Below are 9,537 nucleotides of genomic sequence, written 5' to 3' on the forward strand. Positions count from 1 at the left end.
GGGCACGTCCCAGGGGCCGCCTGCGCCTGCTGGGCCCTGTCCACAGACTGTCGGCTCTCAGTGCTGGGAGCCCCAACCAGACTCCCCTGGCATTTATCACCCAAACCTGCATAATGCTGGGAACACGTCGGAACAAGGCTACTAACCAGGTTGGAGTAACAGGTGTCAACCTGGGCTGTAGAACAGACCCTGAGCAAGCATGAGCACCTCACCCACATGAACAGCAGTCATCACCGGGCGCCCATGGGCACCACGCGCCATGCAGGGCACTTCTCTACCCACTGTCTCACAGCATCATCACAACCCCAGAATAAGGGTGGGGAAGCTGAGGCTCAGAGAGGAAAAGCCGCTGTCCCGGGGCCACCCGGCGGCCAGGGGGCCAAGCCTGGAGCTCTCTTCCGCCGCTCCTGCTGCCCACACCCACATCCGTCCCCTCCTTCCCCCTTCCTGCGCTTCAGCCTCAGCCCAAAGTCAAGCTGCCAGTGTCTGGGGGTCCCCAGCAGTGTTTCTGTGGCAGGGACAGTGTCCCTTCCACAGGGCTCTTTAGATGGGGGTGGGGGCGGGGAGCGCCGATGCACTGCCAGGCCCTCAGAGTGACTGCTGCAAGCAGGAATCATTCTCTGCGTCCAGAGAGCTGTGGTGGGCAGACGCTGGGGGCGGGGATCTCTTCAGCAGCTGGTGCGCCATGGCAGCCAGGACTTGGCGGAACGGCCGGCAGAGCAGGAAGCACATGAACGGGTCGGCCGCTGCCTTGCTGTAGGTCAGGCACTTGCTGAGGATGCCCCAGTGGGGGTTCACGGTGACGGAAGGCACGAGCTCCACCAGCCTGTTGGAGAAGCGGAGCAGCTGACTCAGCCTTGGTGACAGCACCCGCCAAGCACTCACGCTGTGAGGGCGGAAGGTGCTAGAACCACACTTGAGTACACACCACAGCCCTGACGCTCACTAGCGAGGGGGCTCTGCACCAGCACCCTGAGTCTCGGGATCCTCTTCCTAAAATGGGGTGACAAGACACCCTCCTGAGACACTCTGCTCAGTCCACCCACCTGCCCGCACACCTGCTGCAGACACCTGCTCACAGAACCAGCTACCGAGGGGGCCACTGCCGCTTCCATGTTGCAGACCAAAACCCTCCAGATGTGAGCTCTGGGAGCCCCCAACCAGACTCCCCCTGGCATTTACCTTCCAAACCCGGGCAATGCTGAGAACAAATCGGAACAAGGCTAATAACCACCTTGGAGGAACAGGTGTCAACCTGGGCTGCAGAACAGACCCTGAGCAAGCGTGAGCACCTCATCCACATGAACAGCAGTCGCTCACGGGGTGCCCAGGGGCACTGCACACCACACAGGGTACTTCCCCACCCACCATCTCCAAGCATCACTCAGAGAGGCTTGAGGGCATCTCTGATTTCTAATCTGAAACCAGGTTAGAACTCGGAGTGGAAGGGACTGACTGGACTCCCGGTACGGGAAAGCAGCAGGGGGTGGCCTCTGGGGACTCTGACAGACCCCTCTGCTTTCGCACAGCCTGTGGTGGAGGCCGTGGAGTCAGGACAAAGCTTCTAACAGCTGTCACGAGCGTGCTTGCTGACCAGCGGCAGCTGTTTCACCTCCCAGTTACTGGCCCAAAGGCCAGGGCCTTCCCTATCAGTCTGATGACCCCCCAGGCAGTGAATTTCTGTCCCAGGATGTCCCACCCCTACTCAGAAGGACTGCAGCCCTGTGACTTACGAGGTTGGCTGGGTCACTTGTTAGTGTGGAGACCACCTGCTGACCACCCACAAACATAGCAGCAACAGATCAGACTGACTGACTCCCTCTCCTCCAAGGAGGGCAGACCAGCAGGATGGGAGTGGGGAGGCAGGCAGCCAAGCTGAGAGGCAGGGCCAGAGTGTGAGGACAGGGAGAAGGTGAGGGGCAGGGCCAGAGGAGAGGCATCCAGAAGCCAAAAACCAGGGCAGGGACACAGGTCCAAGGCCATCGTGGCACTAACCGCCCACCCCAGGCTGCAGTGAGGGTCCAATTACAGTAAGTGATAGTCCGGAAAGGGCTTTGCCACTGGCCAGCACATTCACATCAGGTACACTGTCACCCCCACCTCCAGGGAGCCCACCATCAAGCATGGACTGGAGGCTAGTCACAACCAGCCATCAGGCCAGTGGGAAGGAGGGTCATATCAACAGGTCTGAGAAGCATGGCATTTCTTTCAGCCGCTAGGGGACTGAGCTGCAGTTGAGTAAGAAAGCCACAGGCATGCCAGTGTGCACACGTCCCCTGGTTAAACCACAGTACAGGTGGAAGTCATCAGAAACACCGAGCTGAGGCTCTGTCTAGAGCCACACTGGGACCAGAAGTCATGTGTCAACCACCAAGATTCCAACCAGCCACGACCCTGTGGAGAAGGGGGCTCACTCATGTGTCCACTGATGCTCAGCCCCTGGTGACCGTGTCCATCTACCCTCCCCTCGTAGGCCACAGACTCTACAAGGGAGGCTCTGTATCCCCGCCCCCCGGTCTCAGTGCTGCATACCTCTGGGGCTTAATCCGCACCCTTGATTAAGTCCATGAAACTAAAGGGTGACAAGCAAGAAATAAAAGAAAACTCCTATGTCCCCAGCTGTCTTACCTACTTTATCCACGTGAGCTGGCTCAAGGTGACTTTGAGCTATTTCTAACCAGATTAAATTCACCTTCAAGATGTCCACAGAAGAGTCTAACAATGCATCCCAGTTCTGAAAACAAGTCCCAGGAGAAGCGCTCAGAAATATTTTTAGCAATTGAAGAATGACTGGAATGAACGCACTACCTTCTAAGGGGCAGCAGGGACCGCGTGCTCCTGGGTCTCTGACTTCTGTGGGTTAAGCCACCAACCACATCAGAACCTCGTGCACGCACTCGGGAGCGAGGTTCTGTGTCGGTGCCCTCCCATGACACAAGAGGCGCCGGTCAGGAGAGTCTGTCTGAACTCTGATCCAGCCGTGCTGCTCCCAGCTCCATCCCTCAAGCCCCTGCTTTGCTGAAACACCTGCCTAGTCTTGCTGACCTGCATCTCCTGCCATCAGAACCAAGAGGAGCCTGTGTTCCATTTGCTTTTGTAACCGCAGGACCAGGCACAAAGTCTAGCACAGAGTAGGAGCTCGTGAAATGCTCAGTGAGTGCATGAAGGAATAGATAACCTCATTCATGCTATATCGTATCCACATTTTTCACAGAGAAGAGAGCCTGAGCTGCCCAGATCCGAGTTGGAGCTGTGGAAACAATGCTGAGAGGCAGGCTTCATGGCTTTGTTTGGGATGCTTCCTCTAACACTCATGTGTGTGCTCATAGCTATGAGTGCTCAAACACACGCTCGGGCTCTTGTCCACACACATGAAAATAACAGTTACAAACTTGAATCAACATGACAGCATGGCTGAGCGAGCCAGTCTCACTCCTCATTCATTTAAAATTTCAAAACTAAATACTGGAGCTCTTGAAATTCCAGCACTCACCTTCTACACACATGTACATACATGTGTGTTCACATGTGTAAACACATGTGCCCTCACAACATACACATGTGAGAAAGGAGGGAGCCTGTTATCCACAAGAAACCTGGCTCCCTGTCCCTAAGCCAGATGGGATCAGTGGCCAAGAGCTCGTGTCCCAAGTGCGGATTCTGAAGAGTTCAGAGGGAGCCTGGCAGGCAGGAGAGAGCCCGCCCCACTCTGCATGGGTATTCGGGGGCCTCCCGGGTTCCTGGGACACAGTCGTTGCCCCCACCCAACATCTAAGAAACTCAGTGACCTGGTAACATACACAGACATCTGGAGAGGCCTGCAGACCCTGCAAGGTTGCACTAGATAGCAACCCCAGGAGGACCCTACACAAACAGAGCCAGGATCCCTGGTACCCTCCTCCTGCCAGCCCCCTCCCCTGGGGCAGGGACCTGGGCCCCTTGAGGATGAGGGCCATAGACCCTCCTAGGAGCTTCTTCCTTCAGAGGGTCCTCCTGGGTGGCACAACACACAAGTTGGAGCCCTCCCAAAGAGCCTGGGCACTGCAGGGGCCTGGCCAAAAATTCCACGGGCTTCCAAGAAAGGCGAGACATGACAGCAAGCAGTCAGCATCTCCAATAAACAGCATGCCTCCGCCTAACCATGGTGCCATCCAACAAGGCAGGGTGCACACATTTCCTTGAGTGGAGCTAAGGTACTAGCCAAGTGGCCGGTTAGGTGACCCAGGAACCCCAGAGGCAAAAACTGCAGACTCCCCTGCCCCTCAGCACTGCACTGTGACAATGGTACCAGCAGCTCTTTACACGCAATCTTTCCCAATTACCTGTGGCTCCAGGTAATTCTGACCCGACAAGCACTCAGGCCAAGGACTCCAGGAAAGAGGAGCAAAGACAGCACTCACCTGGTGGCGTCACTGCCCCGAGGCTCAGCCAGACCTTCCACCCAGATTCCCAACTCCACGCCCAGGAGACATGGAGTTTAAGGTCTGGGTTGGTCCCAGGTCCCCTAACACCGAAAGCTTCCTGGGTTTAAAGAACTAGGTGCTGATTCACTGATCCCATCTCTGCTTGTGCCCAGGAGAGTCTCCTCATTTAGAGAACAGGATGGGGGCCAGTGCCACCTCCCTTCCAGGGTCTTTCCCAGGAGCTACGGCAGGGCCCACAGTCCGTCAGGTGTAGAGGAGGGTCCTGTGATGGTGGCCGCCCTCTAGATACCCGGCTGGGAGAACTCAGAGGCCTGCCCAACTGAGGCCAAGCCCACACAGCTGTTCCCATGACAGGAGCCCGACTGCGAGGACCCACCTGGTCACCACGTAGGGGGCAAAGCAGATGAGGAAGGTGGCGATAGAGACACCAATCTTCCTGGTGGCACGGTGATGGCGCCGCTTCTGCTGGATGAGACAGCGCTGGCGCACGCTGTGGGGACAAAGGACAGTGGTCAGGATGATGGAAGGGCAGGGACAGAGCCCAGGCCCAGAGCCCAGGGGCTGGAGTGAGGGCAGCCGGGAGGGTTTCAGGAGGACATTTAGCCTGGAACCTGAGGAGGACAGAGGCATGGCAGAGAGGGAAGGAACAATGGAAAGCGGTGGGCTTGCTTTTTTGTAGATGAAGTAAAGGAGGCCTGGAAAAAAGGGCCAGCTCCTCCTCCTTTCCCTCCAGCTCATCCTTCTCCACACAGAGGGAACTGAGGCAGGTCTGCTGATGGAGGGGCAAAGCTAGGGCCCTCAGGGAGGGAGAAGCCACCTCCGCCGGTCCCTCCCCACCAGCCGGAGAGCCTTCTGGGGGTTCTGGGGGGCAGGGGGGCAAAGGGTGAACACCCTACAGAGGTAACTTGGAACCATCGTGACACAAACTAGACAGTCAGGGGAAAAATCCTGCCAAGACATGAGCAGAAAGCACGGGGGACTGGGCCCTGCCCAAGACTTACAGCCCAAGGCCATGCAAGAGCACTGGGTCAGCAGTGGGCAGAAACGAGCAGATGCCTCAGTCCCATGGCCACGCACAGGAGGGGTGGGACCAGGTCCCCACAGCAGGGCCCGGGGAACCCCTCACGGAGGCGTGCACCCCACTGCTCTGCACAAAGCTCCCTGTGCACTGTGAGCACATATTCCAGGAAACAGAGCCCCCGCGGTGTCTGCACCAATGAACCAACGGGAAACCGCCGCGAGCAGCATGCAGGGGCAGCCCCATGGCGGTGAGCTCCGGCCCGGGTAACGGTGATAATGTCCACAGGCTGCCCAGGGAGCGCCCGAGTCCCTGGCCTGGGCCGGTCGGCACGCACTGGTCAACTACCTGGGATGCAGGTCGGTGAGCAGCACGAGCGCCTTCCTAGTGGCGGTGTCCATGCGCCGGCAGTGGCTGCGCGCTTCCCGGAGCACCCCAAGCGAGGTGAGGCAGAGCACCGCCAGAGGCAGCGCAAAGCCCACGGCATGGAACGCGGCGGTGAAGGCAGCGAAGCGCAGGTGCTCGGACTCGGGCGGCAGGCGCAGCGAGCAGGATGCGAAGGCGCTGCTGTAGCCAAGCCAGGAGCAGCCGAGGGCAGCGACCGCGAAGGCCAGCGACTGTCCCCAGGCACAGGCCAGCAGCAAGCCCGCATTGCGCGGTCGGAGGAGGCCGGCGCAGCGTAGCGGGAAGCCCACAGCCAGCCACTGGTCCGCGCTCAGCGCCGCCACGCTCAGCGCCGCGTTGGACGCCAGGAAGGTGTCCAGGAAGCCGATGGCTTGGCAGGTGCCAGGCGCCGACGGTGGCCGCCCCTGCAGCACTCCGAACAGCGTGAAGGGCATGTCCAGCGCCGCCAGTAGCAGGTGTCCCAGAGACAGGTTCACCAGGAGGACGCCTGAGGCGCGCGCGCGGAGCTCGGCTCTGCAGGCGCAACAGAGCAGCACCAGCGCGTTAGATAGCAGCGCCACGGCCAGCACCAGCACCAGCAGCCCCACCAGTAGCGCCTCGCCGGTGCCCATGGCGCTAGCGGCTCTCCTGGCACCCCGCGGTGCTCATGGCTCTGCTTCGGGCGCGGGCCTGGGAAAGCGCAGCGGCGGAGCGGCGCCCAGAGGCGGAGCGGCGCGCCACGGCTTCCGGGATGTCCAGAGAGGAAAGCGGAGGCAAGTGCGGGGTCCGGGGCGCCCGGGCGGAGGGCGCTGCCCTTCGGAGCTGGAGCAGCCCCGGGGCCCCCCAAAAGGCAGCGCAACCTTGGTGCTGTCCAGGGTGCTGAACCCACTCACTGCCCTGGTGGCACCGTCCTGAGACTGAAGCGAGGCGCGCGGGCGCGGGGCGCAGGGGTGAGGGAGGGCTCTTTGCTGCCACTGTGTCTTTCCTTCTTCCCTCCTTGTAGCGTGGCAAGATGGGACTCTGTGCGCTTCTGCTCTGGGTCAGCTCGGTCCTTGCCCTGGTCACACCTCCAGCCGAGCCTCCCAGCGCTGCTTCGTGCGCAGTTGAGACACCAGCGAGAGCCAATCGGTGGATCCTCGGCTGCACAGCCCTCGCCGCGCCTCTCCCTCCAGGCACTGGTACCAAACTGGAGCAACCTGGTGGTGTATAGGGGCGGTAGGGGCGGTGGGGGCAGGAATGAAGCGGTGAGAAGCTGTGCAGGCGGGGCAGAGGGAGTGACCTGGCTGGGGCGGGAGCTGGAGAGACACAGCAATGCCTGCCCTCAGGACTTCACTCCCATCCCCCAGCCTCAGCCCAGGAACTGGGACTGCATCAACAATTGTTGAGGCAAGAAGGGCAGCAAGAAGTGGAAACAAGGTTGAGAGAGGAATGGGGGAAAGAGAGAAGGGAAGAAGAAAAAGTAGAGAGAGGAGAGAAAAGCAACAGAGGGAGAGAGAAAGAAGGGGGCGTCTTGGGAGGACCCACCCGGAGTGGGGCCCCAGCTAACTTCGCCTGACTCCTGGATCCCCACGGTGAGAGATGCATGTCTCTCCCCACTCCACCATCCCCTCTGGTGGCTTCTGAGTCCTCTCACCCAGTGGGAATCTTCCAATCCATTCATGGCCAGTTGGCAGGACAAGGATATGGTGAAACCTTCTGGAAGCTGCTTCTTCCAGGAAGCTTTTTGGCATTGTCTCTCCAGTGGCAGCCACAACCTGACAGACATGAAGGGCAGACCATTGCCCACCGCTCCCCATGCCCACCACCCTCCCCTGCAGGCTCTGCCAGCCCTCTCTGAGGGATAAAGCGTCGCTGATCGGGTGGGGGCTCACCCCGTGGGCCGTTCTTGTGCCAATGCTGCAAAGTGGCCAGGGGAAAAGCCACAGATGCACAACATGGCCTGCTGAAGCACCCCCGGCTGTGTGCCTTGGGCACGTGACTTTACCCCCTTGGGCCTCACATTCTCATCTGTGACATGGGAATAGTAATAGCCAGAAATAGCCTCGGCCTCTGTGGTTGCTGTTAGGGTTAAATTGGCCAAGGTGCACAAAATGCTGAGACCATCCCAGCAGGCAGTGAAGGATCAGGGCAAAGTCAGCCTTTATTAGGGGCCCGTCTTATACCTGGGCAAAGGAAGTTTCATTCAAGTGTCTGTGCCAAGGCCCCATAACTACAAACCAGGCATGCCAGGATTCATACCTCCATCCTCTGGCTCTAACTACAATGTCCTTGTCATCCAGAGAGGCCGCCACACCAGCTCCAAACCATTGCCATCCATCAAATGCAGCGTCTTTCTCTCTCCCCATTTCTCCGTGGCACGCCCACCAACCTGCTTTCAAATTTTCACCAAATTAGACCTTGCCTGAGACGGAGCAGCCATGCCAAAGTTTTCCTGACATGCCAAGGAAGAGTGGGCCACTCTGCAGCTTCTGCAAGTCAGGCAGGGTCACAGGGGAATAGCTCAGAAAGAATCATTGTGGCAGTGGGGGCTTGATAGCAGTGGGCTTCCCCAGCCCCCCCGAGGCTGCGGAGTGGCTGTGTGCAGCTCTGGGGAGCAGTAGAGGCATCACGCGGCTTCACAGGGAGACTTTGGGCCAGCCAGTCACAGCAGCCCCTGTCACCTCTTAACGACTCCAAGTGGAGAGGACTCCCCTTGCAGGGGAACAGAGAGCATCTCTCTGAGACATGAGCACGGTGATAGCACACCAGCCTGTGTTATGAAAGGCAGGCCACTGGTCACCTGCAAGGCTGTGCTGGGCACTGGCATGTATGGCACAATGTGTGCGGTGAGATGGCTGGGCCCTGGTGGGGCACCTTGATAGGTCCAGCTCCGTTCTGTTTGCTGCCCTCCCCAAAGCCCCAGCACTTCTGGCCTCAGATCTTGCCAGCCTGGCTGCTCCCCTTCCGTGGGTTGTAGGGGGTGGTTTTAAACTCTGTGTTCTTACCAGTATAATATCATTTAATCTTCTTACACTCAAATCTTATTCCTGATGAAAGATTTAAATCCTCTCTAGGGTGAAATCCTGGACCTAATCCATTTATCTTCCAAAAAGAAAAAGTATATGAAAATAGTAAAGATTTTCACCACTGCTTTAAAAAGTAAGGCAGTTCTCCTAACTACGCTATCCTGCTCATTCTTGTGAAGACATGCACTGCAACGGTAGAGTTCAGGGTTGGCTCCCAAAGGCCCTCCCCTGCCTAGTGATCATGGTTCCCCGTTGCCTATGAAATCCCTTAGTGGCCCCTCCAAGCCTACCTAATTTGGGTCTCAGCCACTCATGCTGGCGCCTTTGCTGTTGCTGTCACTCACACACACACAGACACACACACACACACACACACACACACACGCATACAGACACAGGTACACACACAGATACACACACACACACAGGCACACAGACACAGGTACACACACATGCACACACAGGCACACAGGCACACACACATGCACACACAGGCACACACACACATGCACACAGGGACACGCACATGCACACACATGTGTGTGCACGCACATGCACACACATGCATGCACACACACACCCCATTTAGCCACATCTCCATTACTCCTCACCCGTGCACTTACCTCACACGTCCCGACTTTGTCTGTTGCTGACATGGCCTGAATGGCCCCTCTGCTGGTTCATTCTGTATCAGTACTCCTCTAAC

General features: G+C 58.4%; 1 protein-coding gene across 1 annotated transcript; it reads right to left on the reverse strand.

Moving 5' to 3' along the window:
- Positions 1 to 588: 588 nt before the first annotated feature.
- On the reverse strand, positions 589 to 6,458 carry GPR78 (G protein-coupled receptor 78). Its single transcript, XM_032253829.1, has 3 exons — positions 5,791 to 6,458; positions 4,801 to 4,914; positions 589 to 826 (listed from the first exon to the last, which is right to left on the reverse strand). The coding sequence occupies exons 1-3, from the start codon at positions 6,456 to 6,458 to the stop codon at positions 589 to 591; spliced, it is 1,020 nt and encodes a 339-aa protein (XP_032109720.1).
- Between the last annotated feature and the right edge of the window lie 3,079 nt (positions 6,459 to 9,537).

This window comes from Sapajus apella, unplaced genomic scaffold (assembly GCF_009761245.1).
Source record: "Sapajus apella isolate SASKATOON/1434 unplaced genomic scaffold, GSC_monkey_1.0 scaffold85, whole genome shotgun sequence".
In the NCBI taxonomy this organism is placed as follows: domain Eukaryota; kingdom Metazoa; phylum Chordata; class Mammalia; order Primates; family Cebidae; genus Sapajus; species Sapajus apella.

Excerpts from the sequence above, each read along its gene's own strand:
- GPR78 (XM_032253829.1), bottom strand. The coding sequence starts at position 6,458 with ATGGGCACCGGCGAGGCGCTACTGGTGGGGCTGCTGGTGCTGGTGCTG. Across the intron at positions 4,915-5,790 it reads CTCACCGACCTGCATCCCAG|CGTGCGCCAGCGCTGTCTCA; the intron begins GTAGTTGACCAG and ends TTGTCCCCACAG. Across the intron at positions 827-4,800 it reads GCCCCCTACGTGGTGACCAG|GCTGGTGGAGCTCGTGCCTT; the intron begins GTGGGTCCTCGC and ends CTTCTCCAACAG.